The sequence below is a fragment of the Lolium perenne genome, chromosome 5 (assembly GCF_019359855.2).
Source record: "Lolium perenne isolate Kyuss_39 chromosome 5, Kyuss_2.0, whole genome shotgun sequence".
Taxonomy (NCBI): domain Eukaryota; kingdom Viridiplantae; phylum Streptophyta; class Magnoliopsida; order Poales; family Poaceae; genus Lolium; species Lolium perenne.
The window spans coordinates 263370042-263387867 of NC_067248.2; the positions used below are offsets into that span (position 1 = coordinate 263370042).

The 17826-nt window shown below is 46.4% G+C and overlaps 1 protein-coding gene, 1 long non-coding RNA gene and 1 pseudogene across 3 annotated transcripts; 1 reads left to right on the top strand and 2 right to left on the bottom strand.

Moving 5' to 3' along the window:
* Nucleotides 1-1699: 1699 nt before the first annotated feature.
* LOC127302939 (uncharacterized) lies at nucleotides 1700-8643 on the bottom strand. Of its 2 annotated transcripts, XR_007853190.2 has the most exons (5): nucleotides 8314-8643; nucleotides 6582-8193; nucleotides 6159-6293; nucleotides 5926-6059; nucleotides 1700-1870 (listed from the first exon to the last, which is right to left on the bottom strand). It is a non-coding gene; the product is annotated as an uncharacterized lncRNA (long non-coding RNA). The 2 variants fall into 2 exon arrangements; XR_007853189.2 differs by having other exon boundaries at nucleotides 6582-8643.
* Nucleotides 3501-5924, top strand: LOC127302938 (uncharacterized; annotated as a pseudogene).
* A 6923-nt stretch (nucleotides 8644-15566) lies between the features above and the next one.
* LOC127302940 (benzyl alcohol O-benzoyltransferase) lies at nucleotides 15567-17399 on the bottom strand. The gene is made up of 2 exons (XM_051333678.1): nucleotides 16884-17399; nucleotides 15567-16712 (listed from the first exon to the last, which is right to left on the bottom strand). The coding sequence occupies exons 1-2, from the start codon at nucleotides 17319-17321 to the stop codon at nucleotides 15762-15764; spliced, it is 1389 nt and encodes a 462-aa protein (XP_051189638.1). The 5' UTR covers nucleotides 17322-17399; the 3' UTR covers nucleotides 15567-15761.
* Between the last annotated feature and the right edge of the window lie 427 nt (nucleotides 17400-17826).

The following is a 17826-nucleotide window of genomic DNA, read 5'->3' on the forward strand; positions in this document are numbered from 1 at the left end:
ATGGGCTAGCTGAATCTTATAATATTTTGCTTTACTTGGCCAAATGGTTCCTCACACCTTAACTTGATTTGCATCGAACTCCCTAGCTGTTTATCTTGTCTACATGTGTATACTGACTGACAGTATCGTGCGCTGGGCAGGACTTGGTCAGATTCTGCTTGGCCCAGCCAAAAACAGCAGCCGGATTCCTTAAATTCTTATGCGAATCATATAATAATCAGTTAAATGTATGCAAGGGTGGAAACATCTCTAATTCTCCTACAGCGAAAAGCAGCACGTTTAATCACATTTAGCTGGACTCAGCCCAATATTTTTCTTGGCTTCTCTTGATACACGATCGCATATAAATAACTAATGGTTGTTACTTAAATCTATGCAAACTACGGCCTGATCTTCGAACTTACCGGAAAGTTTTGTTTTTCTCCTGGAGCTCGCCTCAAAATATTTAGAAGAGTCTCTCGTTCGTCGTTCCCTCCCTCTGAAATTTCACTAGTACTACTGTACATGTTTATTTCCTCCCGGATGCACAGACAGACAGGTGTACCCCAACCACGATGCCACGAAACAGGGTAGCTCGCACTAGTGTCAGTGGTCAATAGGAGCCTAGGACGCAGTGGGACGGATTGGAATAAACGCAAGCACCTAGCGGACAGGCAGGCGGTGAAGAACTACTGACCTGGTGGCGCTGCGCTTCCGGTGGTCGACGCAGCGGATGAGAGGCCCGGCGTCGACCATGCATGTGAGGTACACATTTCAAGGGGCCGGCGATGTGATCCGCCGCATCGTCGAAGCCCGGCTGGACGTTGACGATGTCATTGTCACCTCCTCCTCGCCGCCGCCTCCTGGAGTTTCTCGCGCTCCAGCAAGCTGGTACGAACGCTTCATGTCCGTGCAATTTTGCACGGCGGCGGCGGCGGTCGTTCCTCGTCGACCGCGGGCCGCCACCACACCACCACTCCGCCGCACCGGACGGCTGACGAGGAACGTCCGGCTCCGGCGCCTCTGCTTAGGAGCAGAGGAGCGACGAATGGGCCGGTGATCATGGTCTACCGAACGAATGGGCTGGTGACCGTGGACTAATGGGCCGGTGATCGTGGGCTAATGAATGAGCAGAGCTTCATCGAACATATTCTTCTTACAACCTCTGTACACCATGGTTCTCGCTGATCAGGAAAACCTGGATATATCTTAACTAAGCAACACAGACTCCCTTCTGCACGTCAACATGTCCATCGTTGTTTTTCTGAAAGCAACATGTCCACCTTCATACCATCAACGGAACAGAGGCGGCCAACGAGGCGAAACTAAAATTTGGTAGGAGAGACCGGCGATGCACGCGGCAACCTTGGTTTGATCAACCACGACGACGACACGTACAACAGTCATTGGTTTATTTGAATGGCATTCACACGTGATTTTATGTCAACACGGAGTTCGTTAGAGCATATATTCATGGCAGCCTAACTAACTAAGCAAATCAATCATTGCACAGGACTTTGCCGTTGCATATTGCTGCTTTTGGAAGAGGGGCAAGGACGAGAATATCGGCAAGGACTACGAGCAAGGACACACACAAATAAGAGGGGGGCACCTTCGTCCACTTCAACTTCAAGTTTGGCCCGCAACTCTCTTATATATCGTATTGCTTCTAGAAACAATCTGACAAATTTACGCTGTACCGAAGAAGAAACAGAACACAAGTAACTACAGAGGACAGAACCAGCACATGCTTTCAGTGGGCCGAACCGTGTCTGCTCCCTGAAGGAAACTTTAGGCGCCACGCCGACTGCAACATTCTGTTGCGTAACAAGAAAAAGAAGAAGAAAATTCTCCAGCTGGCAACGGCCAAACATTCTTCCTTGCTGCCAACCTGCCAGACACTCACATAGGTTAGTTGTTGGTCAAAGTTAAGATCTAAATACTCGAAACATACCTTTGAAGGTTAATTTCTTTTCTATCAATACGGTCTATACTATTTCAGTAAACCTAAACCTCTGCAGTGTGAGCCAACGACATCTAGATTTGGACAGTGTGAACTAAACTGCAGAAATTAGACTATAAGACGGCTCGATGGTCATAATGAAGTACTGTATGAAAGAACGACAATATCAGTGAACTGAGCCATGTCAGCTACTCAGCTCCCTGTAGGAAAATCCAACTTTAGGTGCAACCTACACCTGTTGTCTTAATAGCAACATTTTGTTGTAACAAGACAAACAAGAGTCTTCACCGTCCTATAATGTAAAAACAAACTGTCATGCTTGCAAGAAAAAGTATCAACGGTACATATACTGCCTTCTTCGTGACGGTGTAACCATCAACGACGGAACGAGACGAGACTATCAATTGCAGCAGGAGAACCTAGGAGACATTGACCAAGCTTCCCCTAAGCGAAAGCTCGTTTCCTCTTCTTGGAGAGGAGAGATCAGTGATGCAGCAATCCTGATCAACCGTGACAATGACATGCATGGCTGGATTTGTTCGAATGGTATTCGCACAAATGACTTTCTGGCAACACGGAGGCCGTTAGAGCACGATAGGGTAACGAAACTAACCATTGCACCCAACACTTTGCCACACTCCATGAAGTACTGCTACTTTTGGAAGAGAAACCCGGAGAAAACCATGGGAAGTCCTGGCCAAGACACACAGACGGTAAGAGAGCTACTAAGTTCATGCTATCTTTCCTCCCGTCGGAGCTTAAGTTTTGTCCGTAAATATCTCATGTTGTATTTTTGTTCGAGAAATTAACAATCGACCTTCTTCACTAACTAAACAACAATCGAATTACACATGAACAAAACAAAAATGATCTAACAAGAAGCTACATTAAAAAAATCGAAGTCACTGCCCCTTGACGTTTCTTCAAGTCTGTGGTGAAGCAACTACAAAAACAAAATCTACACGGTTTAAACTGGGCCAGGTTTGGTGCGTGTAGGAAAATATACCTTTGTAACAAGAAAAACATTCCGTTGTAACAAGCCAACATTAATACATTGGTTCGTTGTTAGTCAAAGCTAGAATCTATAAATTCAAAATATACCTTTGAAGGTTAATTTGTTTTCTAAGAACACGATTCCAGACTACATTAAAAGTATAAAACTTCTGTAGTGTGATTGTGTGAGTCACTGACATCTGGACTCAGACAGTGTAAACTAAACGGTATAAATGAGACTGCAAAACTGCTTAACGGCCATAATCGAGTAAAGTATGAAATAAGGAGAAGATCTTGATCAGGCTTCTCAGAGAAAAAGATCTAGATCAGTGTAGGGAAAATCCAACTTTAGGTGCGACCTACGCTTGCTGTCTAAATAGCAACATTCTGTTGTAACAAGAAAAAAGAAGAATAGTCTCCATCTAATAATGCCTATACAGACTGAAAAATCAACGATACATCCAAAATGCCTCAAATCAATATATTCTCTCGCCTACCTTGCATATAGCATGTGGACGCTTTATAAATACCCAGTGCATGCACGGCTCAGAAGCGCACACACAGAGACACCCCACACATAGCCAAACAACAGACTGTTTGGAATGGATCGTCGCTCTAGTTTCGCCGTCCCGAGCGTCCGCGTGAGTATCCCCAACCAGCTGCCGACGCTGTTCGAGCCGCAGAAGGCCGCGCCGAACCCAAAAGCCGACGCCGGTGATGACAACGCGGCATTGCCGGAGCGCCGCCTCACCGTGCTGGCTCTCCAGCTGGCGTTGCTTGAGAAGGCGGCGAGCCGTCTTGGCACACTGGCCTTCATCTGGGCCACGGTGGTGCTCCTCGGCGGCTTCGCGATCACGCTGGGCCACACCGACTTCTGGTGCATCACGGTCCTCCTCCTCATCGAAGGCACCCGCATCCTGGGCCGCAGCCATGAGCTAGAGTGGCAGCACCAGGCCATCTCCTGCGCCCAAGCCGTGCGTACCTTCTCATGGATGCAGCTGCTCTCTGTGTCAGCGTGTGTGTCCCTCTCCCTCCTACGCCTCCTCCACCAGCACTACGGCGGGAGCGAGGAAGCGCGAACAAACCGCACCGCCGCGCTCAACATATTCTATGGCCTCGCGCTCGCTGAGGCACTCCTGTTCCTTGTCGAGAAGGCGCTGTGGGAATGGAAGGTGGGTCACTGCCGCCTCCTTGAAAGTGTGGCCAACGACTATAACCTCGCGCCTAGTGCCGGCGAGGTCGGCATCCGCCTCTTCTTCTACAACTCCTACTAGCGGTGCCTTGATGGGAGCATCTTCGACGGCCTTCACATGGACCTCGTCTCCTATGGCGACAACCTCGTCACATCGGGCTCCCATTACGAGCAAAGCTTCGGCGTCAGCATCCTCGTCGCACTCGCTGAGTCCGACTGCTTTTCCGACGCCACGCTGCGAAAGATCGGTGTCTCCGCGCCTACCATCGAGCGCCTCATCGAGATGCTCAGCTGGAAGGGCTTGTGCGAGAAGGAAGGCCGGCGGTCGGCGGCAGTTGTCGTGTCCATGCTCACGGGAAGGAAGGTCATTGCGCTCCGCATAACCGGCATCCCGGGAGCAATTGAATCGGTGGCATCGCTGCTTTATGCCGACCAAGACGAACTCAACCTACTCGGCCTCTCCATCCTAAACAATTTGGCGCACGACCACAACAACTGTGACAAGATCGGCAACACGCGGGGACTTCTTGACAAGATCATCTCCTACTCTAGCCTCGACCATGGTTTGGCACCGACAACACCGAGGGACATGAGGCTCAAGGCTGTGAAGCAGTCTCTCCACGTGGTGAAGAGGTTGGCCAGCACAACAGGGAACACGGGGAAACTTCTCCGGAGGGAGCTAACTGACATTGTCTTCACTGTAAGCAATGTCAGGGATGTGCTGCAGCGGCAAGAAAAGAAGGTCCAGTTTGAGCTGCACCAACTGGCGATTGAGATACTCACGAGCCTGGCCATGGATGATGATGCGAGGGAACTCATCGGCGGTACAGGTGGCATGGTGAGTGTGCTAGTCACCATTTTTTTGCAACCGGTGGAGATTACGGAGTGTCGACATGCAAACACCATCCGGGTGGAGGCTGGCGAGGCGCTTGCGATGTTGGCCTTGGAGAGTAAGAAAAACTGCGGCATGATCATAATGGCTCTCGGGGGAGGGGTAGGACGGCTCGTCGGTGCCCTGAACGACCCCGTTGTCATCATATGGGCCGCGAGGATCCTACACAACCTATGCTCCTACGCCGGCGACGAGTGGCAACTCCCACTGGAAGGGGTCACTGCCGGCGCCACCAAGGTGCTGAGGACCATCATGGTGGAGAAGGAGAAAACGCTTAACATCTTTCTCGGGCTTGCTGCGCAGATGATTAGGTTCATGGAGCCAGGGGAGCTTCGTGCAAGCCTCACCATGGCAGGTGTGGTAGACGCGGTGCTGGCAAGGACGCTGGTGCAGGTGCTGCAGGCCTGCAGGAGTATAGCTGCCCGTCCATGGACATGCCTCGGGTCCGCCGGTACACCATCGAGCTTGCCGTCACCATGATGCGGTCAGATGTGCGTTATGTGGCCCTCTTCGAGGAGCTTGGGCTTGAGGGCGAGCTGAGGCACGTGGCTGCAACCACCTCCATGCTTGAGTGCTTCTACGTCTTCTCCGGCAGCGTCGGGCTCGGCCACCACGCTGTCAGCATCCACACCCTCGTCGAGTCGGCGTTGGAGTTGATGAACAAGGGCTGAATCTAGGCCCTAAACCTTCGTAACTGCAGTCTCATCTTGTCTCATGTATCTATCTTAATACGCATTATGGTTTGTTATGCTAATCTTGTAATATTAATCTTATCGTGTATGCTTGCCTGGTGTGTATTTAATGTTTTACCCGATGGAGTTCGCTATATGTAAAAAGGGAACTTATGGCATGTATAATTTATGTAAAATCAGTATATAGCAATAAAAATATAACATCAACTCATACCTCCGAGATGCTCGATGTTGATCCTTTTCCCTAAGGCCTGAGGGCACTTGATGGGTGGCCTACCACCGGTACCAACCAGTGAGGATTCATCCATGGTTCGCTTCCAACAAACTGGAGTGGGGCACGCATTAAAGCTGCACAAAAGAGCGGCCACAAATCAAATAAGTGGGAGCCAAGCAAGTGTTAGGGGAATCTCGCGTTCAGTTGAACAGATCAAATAAACACAAGCTGACCTGGTGGCGCAGAGGAGCGACTATCGGCCAACATAGTGCCACACAGTCAGCTGTCTGACAAGGTGATCCATCGCTCCTTCGCCACCGCATGGAATTTATTCCTGCCTCGCGCTGACGCGGAGATGGCTCGCACCCCTGCAAGGTAACCAGTTACTCGATAGAAATTCAGCGGCAGCAGAAGCAAACAACAGAGTAGCATAGAATGGAAATGATTTTTTACGGATTTATGTATTTGTCTTTCTATGTGTTATAATTTTTATGCTAATCTTCTGATGTTAATTTAACCATGCATGCTTGTCTGGTGTCTACTTACTGTTTTACCCAGTGTCCAGTGGCGTTCTTTACATGTAAAAAAGGCAACTTATGGCATATATAATAAATGTAAAATCAATCTACCCTGATAAATATAACATCAGATCATACCTCAGAAATGGTCCATGTTGATTCTTTTCCTCCTCAACTGAAGGAACTGATCGGCGAATTTTACAGGTGGCATACGCTCTGTGGGTTGTCGCCAAGAACTGATATGTAGCTGAAGACTGCGTGGATCGTTTATCATAGAATTTAACATGGGCCATCCGTGCCACAGAAACGCTCAATGTAGAAATGAGAGGGAGCCTGGTAAGTTCTAACAGCATACCAACAGATACTGATAGCATCAAACTGTAGTACTCCGTAATTTAAAAAAATGAAAGAATCAAACACTAGATGGTTAATGCAGACATTGCATTGGAATACAATATATCAACATGGTAATGAAATATTCAAATGAACTTCTCACACGAAATCAAAACTCCTACAGACATGGATCAGGTAGACTGATAAGGCTGTAATACAAAATCTATACATACATTATGTGGCTCTTAATTCAACTGAAGGAACATCAGAGAGCCGATAAACAGCTTCTGTAACTAAAAATTAAAAACCCTGCTCGCCCCCTCTTGTTCCATTTTTCCATGTTTAACATGTACTCACGATGAACAACTAAGACAAGTACTCCACAGGAAAGCAAAAAAAAAAAGCAACTAATATCGAAATGCAGGGTACAAATGGTTTTCGTAAGCATCTTAGGTTAAACAATGCTTCTTCCCTAGTGGCTGCGCTGGATCGACCTTGGTGTTTCCCCCTCAGCTTGGACGCTTTGTCATCAGCAGCCTCTCAGGCAAGTTCTCCATACCCATGCGTGACAGCAGGAACACCAGACATAAGTGAGTAATTCCATGGCAGAGCCCATGCTCTTGGCATGTAGGTACCCTGGGCACCTACTGGCAGAAAAGCAGAGCATCTCCACCCACCAACCTTAAATTACCTCCGACATCTTCTCATCACCTAAAGCCAACAACGCTTTACAAATCTTCCAGGCATCTTAGATAATAAAACCTTTTTGAGGTACTGGAGGAATGGCTCATTGCACTTGAGGTACTGCAGGAATCTTCTAGGCATATCTCCATACAGTGGTGATTATGCGTGTTCAACTGCTTCTCTGTATTATGTGACCTGCAACTTACTGATTATTCTGTCTGTAAGTCATCTTTCGATCTCCTGTAGCGATGGTGTTTTTTTCCCCTTGAGGTACTGGAGGAATGGCTCATTGCACTTGAAGATCTCCATGAGTGATGGGTTATTGCCCTGAATGATTTTCTTGAGCAATAGTTTTTCATCCTTGAGAATTTTCTCTAGTATGGGATTAGCGATTAGGAACAGATTTCGTCTAGTGCCAGACAATAGAATATCAAGATTGGTGAACAGTAGATGTATCTGCATCCTGTGGCTATTTCATAACTAACTGATGGGATGCCCTTTTGGTAAAAACATAGGTCTGCTGCGATGTGCCATAGAAGGATACTCTGGTCAACGGCATGTTTCCAGGTCGTGGTCGCATCCTTTATGCTGAATAGTCCATTGGCCCCTGTGATCGTTGAACATCCTATAACTAACAGCATCTACTATGTGTTCCCTCCACCAACCTTTGACATGTCCAAGAACCAACCATGTAATTCTGGTAGATGATGGGCAACCAGCCGGTGCATCAATCCTATGGGAACATTATTTTTTGAGGAGTCCGTGAGTAGTCACTAGCTCAATGCTCAAGCTAGGAGGCGGGCGGGAATAAACACAAGCACCTGGTGGGCAGGGCAGGCGAGCGAGAGCTCACCTGGCGAGGCAGCCCAGCCGAGGCTTCCACTGGACGGGACGAGTGGAGGTGGCGTCGGAAATGCCGCAGACAAACGAAGCGACCCGGCACGCGGCCGGACGATGACGAGGGCCATCTCCAACTCCATGACTCCAACCACGCATTTCCTCGCCGCACCGCCGCCTCGCGCCCACCGGCTGGCGTGGCAGCGCCTGGCACCCCTCTGTGTAGGTTTGTCGTCGTCCCTGACGACGGCCACTCCTCCGCGGCCGGTGCACGGCAGCGTCGACGAGGAACGACGAACGTCCCGGTCTCCGGTGATGGACCGACTGACATGGCCATCGCATCGGAGGAAGGATGGAATGGGTTGAGGGACGTGGGCTATTGGGCTCTAGTGGGCTCAAGGCCTCTCGTAGCGGGCTAACTTTATTGGGTTGTGGGCTGAACGAACGTTGGCCGGGGATGGATATCCTAGCCTGACTAGGCAAAGCTCACTCACTTGCTAAAAACAAACAAAAAAAAAGGCAAAGCTCACTTGAACCTAGTAGAAAGGAAGGCTAGCCGAGGCGCCGGACGGCCGGAAAATCACCGTGGGCCAGCCTTTATAGCAAGATTTGCCACCTTTCTACATTTTCTAGCCCTTTCCACCGCTTCCCGCCATTATCGCCGCTATATGAAGGCGGGAAGTTGTGGAAGGGCTACATCTGACCCTAGTTCTACAGATTTCTCTCTCGCACATCTCACCCATGATCCTGGTGGGTGAATGAGGAGCAGGCCTACCATGCACGACGTGACGACGACGGCCTAGGTTGCAGCCGCTGCGGCCAGTCCCCGCCGCGTGCGCCGCCATAGCCTCTGCGGATGCAACCACCACCGCCGCCTCGTAGGTTGGAGCCGCGCCCAGCGAGCGACGACGACAGCTCCTCCGACGATAGGGACGTCGACTTCGAGTACATGTACTATAGGCCTATACATAAATATGATTAGTCTTTTATTTATAATAGAATAATACTAATTTTATTTAAAATGTGCATCATTTTGTATTTAGAGCCGGAGCCCTCGTATAGTCTCAATTTAACAGTTCTGCTATTCTAAATATTGGTACTATATTTTTTCTACAAATTAGGTAAAAATGCAAGTAATTTAAATGTAGGACATCCTAAAAGCAGCACGTACTGTACATAAGCCCAGCCAACCAAACTGGTCAGTGCATTTGCAAATTGCAAGCGACGAGCACAGTGGTTAGCTAGCTACCATAATTTTCCTTGAACAAGTCTATCTCCCCACGCATCTCTGTTTCCTTTTTGATGAGGTTTAACACACATACATACGATTTCGTGACCACACCACCCTGCACCTCAGCCGATGCACATATGTGCAGTTATCTCTGATGGTGATCTGCAACCGCAAAGAATAGGTGGCCGCCATTCGTTTCACTCCAAAGGTGTGCATGTATCTGGTCGTTGATCGACTCCTACTGTTGTCCTCCTAGAATTGACACTCCATGCGCTGGTTGTGGGATGTGATAGTCAGTCTATGTGTTTTGACCCTTCTCGTCTGCCGAAACGGAGGAATGGCCGGACCTGCAAAAGGAATGCTTGATTGGACAAAATTAAAGAAGATACAGGCCATCCGTGACAGTGAAATCATATAATGGAGGCATGCATGGAGCCGGCCACGAGTGAAGGCGCAGCCATGAAAGCAGCATCTACTTACATTTCTGCACAACGTTGACGGTGTAGTCAAACCCGGCCTACAAGTTGGTCCTCATCCAATCTAAACCCTAATAATACCATCGAAGTGTGACATATATCCAAACCAATAATACCTGACAGCTGCACAAATTTGGGTTCATCTTTTGGTCAAGGTGCGTTCTTCAATTATTCCCCCTCGTTCCCAATGCGTGCCTAATTCTAAATCTTCTGAATATCAAATCCGGCCATGTCTTCCTCTGCCATTTGGATTTGTGAAATCAAATTTCGAAGCCCATGCATACAACCGATATGTGATCATATCTTGCATCTGTTAGGTTTGTTTATAGATCTGTTATAACCGATTGCAGCAAGATTTTTTTTCCTGTACATGTACTGTTATTACCTTGTGTGAGAGGGATATTCATGCTTCGTGATGACCATGCTGCCCAAGAATTAAACAGCGATGATGATGAATTTTCTATGCTTCCTATAGATGATTTTTGTTGAAATAGCACTAACCTCTTGCTATGTACTGCACATGCAAAGAGCGTATGAAATTTCTATGCTTTTATAAAGATGATTTATGTTTGGCACTAATCGCGTTGCTTGAAAATATCCATGCTTCATAATGCATTATATATTTTTCTTTGCTCCAGAAAGTTTGCTGCATATAACCAAGCTCCTTCCTTTTTGATTTTTAATACTATTATTTTCAGTGCCATTTTTAATTTTGTATATTTCCCTCATGCTACTAGTTTCAGGCTTCGAAACTTCTACATGAAATTCATATAGCATAAAATTGATGCTTCCAAAGTATGTATGTGTTTTCATCCTGAAAGTTTACATAAATAGAAACATGCTTTTGTACCTTTTTCCATTTGTTATTGATAATTGTAGTAGCACTAAAAACATTTATCATACATGTAATATATGAGAAAAATGTAATACTACTAAAAAGTTTTACATTTTTCTCATATATGTTGCTCATCATTCAAGTCTAACACATTGCAGATTACCTTTTTTTTCCAATGAGTGATATTAGTCAGCTACAATGCCATTGACAATGGGCCCATCGAGGTCGATATTATGTTGTGTCTCCTATTTGATGCACCATTGCTGGGACAAATGAATTCACGCCATCGGAAGTACCTTGGAGCCCTCCACTAGCAGGTGTAGGCATTACAGGAGGCAGGAAAGGTTACCAACTGTGGCATGAGGTCATTGTTGAAGGTCATCCACATGACACTAATGTTCCTCGTCAATGGGCATGCGATATTGCCATGAGAGGTGGACCGAAGGCACTGTGCTAGACATGCAAAAACCATTTGACCGATTCTTATGTTGTGTATATACACACAAGCTATGATATTAATATAAGCGAAAGCTATTTTATTTGGAAGCAAATTACATCCCATGTAAGAACCAATCATGGTGTCATTCGAAGCAGATGTTATTTTCTTTGGAAGCATGTAAGAATCAATCATGGTTTCATCCATTGGAAGCAAACAATATTTAATTTTTAAGGAAATTATATTCTCTTTTGGAAGCAATGTTGATACAAACGAATACATGTTTCATTTTGTCTCCAACAATCTAGCTGGCCAACTGCAGAAATAAAATATACGAAGCAAAATTAAGTTGCACTAGCAAGGATATTTCCCGAAAGAAAGAAGGCTTCCACTGATAGAAAACAATGCTTCCGCGGAACTAAAATATGTTTCCGTGACCGGAAAGAATGAATTATTAACTTTCTGTATTTTATTGGTTGGAAACAACTCATAGTTTTCCCGATTGTTTATGAAAATTAAGGGATAGATGAGTCTTGAATTATTACTGGAGCTGTGCAAACGGAAACATGCAAATTTTATTCCTGAAATAATAGAATGGAATGCGCGGGCCTGATCCTCAGTTTGAACGGAAGATTCCTCAAATCATGGAAAAAGCTACGTGGGGCCAGGTCGAAAATCCAGCGGCCACACTACTTCCAATCCTACGGCCAAGTGATGGTCCGATAACAAGCAATATATTGGCGTACCCTCTGGAAAGTTCTAGAACCTCCGGTACAATACCGAAAAATCCTAAACTTTTCTGGTAACGCTGAAAATACTTTCATATATGTTTTTCTTATCTCCAGACCATTCCGAAGCTCCTGGTGATGTCATGGATCCCATCCGAGACTCCGAGCAAACCTTCGGTTTCCCCACCATGAATATGTTGTTTCTACTGTAGAGTCATCAAGCGTTAAGTGTGTGATCTTACGGGTTTGAGAATATGTAGACATGATCGAGACACCTTTGCGATCAATAATCAATATCAGGACCTAGATGTTCATAATGATTCCCACACATTCAACGAAGATCTTTATCGGTTGAACCACAATGTCAAGGATTCAAACAATCCCCATATTCCATTCTCTTTGTCTCGCGATATTTTACTTGCCAGAGATTCGATCGTCGGTATCACCATACCTAGTTCAGTATTCTAGTTCCTAGGACTCATAATGTAACACATCATACACTTATGGCTCAGTCACGTGCTTGCAAGTGATATAGAATGTCCGTTACCTAAGCGGACCCTGAGTATATCTATCCATCACACGGATGGACAAATCTCACTCTTGATACATACCACCCAACAAGTACTTTCTGAGATACCAAAAAACACTTTTATGATCACCCAATTACGAAGTGACGTTTGATCCCCTCAAAGTATTCTTCCGGTACTAGGGAGTAGCTTAATCTCATGGTCTAAGGATTGGTATATTTAACATTTGGAAAGCTACGACAATTAACATTGAAACGTTTCGTATTGCTTTGCTTAGGTAGGTCTTGTCCATCATGTCATTCTCCTAATGACAGGACCAGGTTGTTAATTGACAACACATGTCTATGGTTAGGAAACCTTAACCATCATCAACCAAGAAACTAGTCTAGTAGAGGCTTACTAGGGACACGGTGTTGTTTACAAACCACACAAGTATTAATGTTTTCACTTAATACAATTCTAGCATGGAGTATATACATTTATCATGAACAAGGAAATATGATAACAACTATATTATCATTATCTCTAGGGCATATTTCTAGCAGTTATAAAGGATTCTTCGGAGAGCCAGAGGAATGTGAGTCCCAGGTATCCGTCAAACAAAATGACTTCATTATGTCTCCCTACTCTGAGGAGGAAGTGAAGAAGGTGGTTTACCAGATGGAGCACAACAAAGCGCTAGGTCCGGATGGTTTCCCTGCCGAGTTCTACCAGAACTCTCGGAGACAATTACGTCGAATTTGATGGATCTTTTTGGTGCTCTTCATGACGGTTTGCTTGAGATTTGACGAACCAATTTCGGCGAGATCATTTTATTACCAAATGTTAATGAGGTGGAAAGGATCCAACAATATTGACCAATATGTCTTCTAAACGTTTGTTTTAAAATTTTCACGTAAGTTGCTACTTGTAGGCTTAATTCTATAAACGATCATGTGGTTCGCTCTATTCAGACCGCTTTCATGCAAGAAAGTTATATTCTAGATGGAGTTGTTACCTTGCATGAAACAGTTCGCGAGTAACATCGTAAAAAGATGATTGGCTTTATTTTAAAGATCGACTTTGAAAAGGCTTCTAACAAAGTTAAATGGTCATTCATTCCACAACTTCTCATAGTGAAAGGTTTCTCTGATGAGTGGCGTGCTCCTTCATAACTTTGTTTTCGAAGGAAGTGTAGCTATCAAGGTCAATGATGACGTTGGTTGATACTTTCAGATGAAAAAAAGTTTGATGCAAATGATCCATTATCTCCCATGATATTCCACATAGTGGCGGATATACTTGCTATACTAATTGAGTACGCTAAGGTTGATGGTAAAATTGAAGGAGTAGTAGTCCACCTTGTTGATGGTGGGATGTCTATTCTTCAATACGCCAATGATACAATTCTATTTATGGAAAATGACAATGAAAAGGCAAGAAATCTGAAATTGATATTATCAGCATTCGAACAACTATCAGGTATGCAGATAAATTTCCATAAGAGTTAATTGTTCTGTTTCGGTGAGGCCCAATACGAGGCAAACCTATATGTAGAGATTTTTGGTTGTGGATTCGGCTAGTTCCCAATTAGCTACTTAGGCATACCGATTCATTTTCAGAGGCTTACTTTGGCTGAATGGAGACATGTCGAGGAGAGCCTACAAAAATGTTTCAGGCGCTGGAGAGGCAAATTACTATCCTTAGGTGAAAGACTAGTTCTCATAAATTCATTACTAACCAATATGGTACTGTACATGATATCATTTTTTCAGTTACCTAAAGGTATCTTGCATCGTTTGGATTATCTACGGTCAACATTCTTTTGGTAAGGAGATAGTGAAAAGAAGAAATACTTGCTCACTAAGTGGAGTACTGTGTGTCAGCCTAAGGACCAAGGAGGGCTTGGTGTTCATGACCTCGAGGTTAACAACATGGCTCTGCTCGGTAAATGGATGGCTAAAGTATTCACTGAAGATGGGGTCTGACAAACAATTCTGCAGAGGAATTATATTAGCTCACAATCGATATCCTAGGTCTATTGGAAACCCGGGGACTCACAGTTTTGGTCTAGACTTTTGGCGAAAAAGATGTTCTTCCCATTTGGTTCTTTCTCTATTAGAGATGGGTTCAGATTAGGTTCTAGGGGAACAGGTGGGTTGGGAACACCACTGTCTGAGAATAATATCCAACTTTATACAACATTGTGCGTCACAAAGGGGATACCTTGGCCAAGGTGATGGAGTCTTCTCCACTAACTGGGACATTCCGAAGGGATCTTATTGGGCCTAGGTTTGCATCTTGGAAGATTTTGTTCATCTATCGGAAGGGTCAGATGAGTTCCCTTGGAATCCAAATGAAAATGGTAAATTCTTGGTGGACTCCGTGTATAGAGAGCTTTAGTTCAACCTGTTGAGCCGGTAGTTAATAATGAACTTATTTAAAAGATGAAGATACCATAAAAAAACAAACGTGTTTGCATGGTATCTTCGTCGAGGAGTTATCCTTACTAAGGACAACCTTGCTAAATGCAACTGGCAAGTGAGTAAAAGGTGTTTATTTTTTTTCATCAAGATGAGATAATTAAAGACTTATTATTTCAACGCCATTTGGCAAAATTTATATGGTTAATCATCTACCTTATACCCACCACGTAGCATCGCCAATATTTTTGGCAATCGGCTTAACATGGTGGATCATAGGTTTAAAATACTTATTAGGATGGGAGCGCTCACCGTTATTTGGTCGCTTTGGCTATGTAGAAATGACAAACGATTCTCTCTCATGCAGGTTATCTACCGGTGCACCAGTGTTCATGATCGTTGCTCCTATGTATGGAGGATCGCGATCTCTTTACGGAGGTATCTACACAGTTGAAGGACACGACCAGAGTTCCAACATGAGTGGCAGCATAATCTCATGATTAATTGGTCATTCGTCTCTTAGCTATATGTGATGAGTTAAGTTGGTTCTTTTTAATGAACGTTTATTTTTCTCGGATTGTTTTGAAGCTGTGTTCATCTTACATGTGCAGAAGCCGGGTGTAATAGTTAAACATTTTAAGTAAGGTAACTGCCATTTATCGGAAAAAAATATCTCTGGAGTAGTATTTACGAACATATTTTCTTGAACAAATAAAAATTTCAAGGGAACCAGTAAATATAGAGGTTTGGCAACGAGTACAAGTAAACATCCCGATCGGGTAATCGACGCAGACCGGCATAGCCTGACGATGCGCAACTGCGCAAGTGATTACATCGCGGATATGATCCTGGGAGTAATGTCGGCGACGGCCGGTTGCATCAGCTTGCTCATCTCCTCCATGAACTCTTCCATGGCTGGCCTGGGCAGACACACGGGCACGGCAATGCCGTCCTCACCCATGGCGTTCCTGACGGCGATGAGGAAGCTGGCCACACCGGGGATGACGCCGACGCCGCCCTTGGCCGGCCCGGCGTACACCGACTTCCCCCAGCCATAGTCAAGTTCACGGATCCCAACCTTGGACACGTCTGACACCAGGTACCCGTTCGCCACCGCGAAGTGCGGCCGTCCCCGATGCACCATGAGCCGGGCCACCGAGCGCATGTATTCCAAGTCCACTGCCCTCTTGGCCTTCATCACCAGCTCCACGGCATAGCCGACGGGGTTCGCGCAGAGCTCACCGGCCGTGGAGATGGCCACCGGGAAAGCGAGCGCGTTACCATAGTAGCCACGCGGGATGTTGCTGTCTAGTCCACGGCCGCGCAGGTTTACAATGCAGATCATCCGCATCTTCTCGTCGGCGGCCGGGGCCAATGCCTTTGTGCGGCACTTCCACAGGCACCCGGTGAGGATCTCGAAGGTGGTGGTGCTGTGACGGAGGGAGGGTGGCAGGTGGGAGCGGACGGCGGCGAGCTCCCTAGGACCGAAGAACAAGGAGCGGTGCGTCATGTCGTCGATGAGGGGCAAGACGATGGTGCCGTCGAGCTCGGTGTCCGGCACGTCATCGTACTCGTGGTGCGCGAAGCGAGTCAGTGGCGATTGGTCATCGTGCGGCGCCATCAGGATCTCGCGTGCCCACACCGGCCGCACTGTCGGCGTCGCCGCTCCCCGAGCCAGATCTGCCACGGCGGCCAGGAACTGCACCATCCCCGCCCCGTCCGCCATGGTGTGCTGCACCCGCACCCCGAACACGGAGCCTCCACATGCCAGCCGTGTCACCTGCACGTCCACCATTAATGGCGGTGCATGCATATATACGTCCACACAGTAAGTCACAAGTAGCTAGCATTATATATTTTCATTTTCACAAATCTTGGCAGCTAGTAGATCGATTGGATGGTTTTCCGTGAAAATAACAAAGTTATAGACTTAGTACGTATAGCAGTGTACCTGAAAGAGGAAGAGCGGGGTGTCCAAGAGGGCGCTGGAGCCGGGGACGTCATACATGAGCTGGTCGAGGCCTGGGAAGGGAGGCTGGACGGGGTCACCGAAATTTTCAAGGCGGACGTCGGCTTCGGCTTCCACGAACAGCACGCCCTCGCCGGTGCAGTCCACGGCGAGCTTGCGGCCGTCGAGCTCCCTCAGACGGCCGGCCAACGGGTAGTAGTGCACGAGCGCCCTGGCGATGGCGTCCCGGAGCACCACCGCGGCGAGGTCGCCGCCCTGCTGGAAGAAATGAATGACGGGGACGTGGAACCGCAGCGCCTCCTGGTCGTCGATGTCCGAGAGCAGCTTCAGCTCACGAGGCGTCGGCGACGCTGGCGCCACAAGCTCCGCCGGCTGCCTCCGCACCGAGAACGATCTCAACGCCATCGTGGAGCCCGCCATGCCGATGCAGTCGTGCGATGTATGTGAGTATGTGCAGTGTGTGTCGCGGCAACTCGGTAGTGCTGGACGAGAAGCTAGTGTTCCTGACGATTCGATCTTGTGTCACTCTGGTAGCTTTATATAGCTAGCACGGTACGTATCAAATCCAAAGCAATTATTATGATGGTCATGCTAACCATTTGATAACAAGCTAACTAACCTTCAAAATTACAAGAAAAGTCTTATTGGAAATTAGGGCATAATTAGATTAAAATACACAAAAAAAGATGGCATCTACTGTAACACATATATAGAAGCATCCAAAGGTAAATGGGAATGGAGCACGTATGCTGACCTTTTTTTAAATCACCATCGATGGGGTTATATATATATTGGAAATCAAAATTTAGTTACATGGTGGCAATAATTGAAATGCCACAAACGACACATTTCTTCTGTACAAAGTAACGTGAGTTCAAATTGAACATTAGATCTGTATATACAGAAATTCGAGGACGGATTTGTC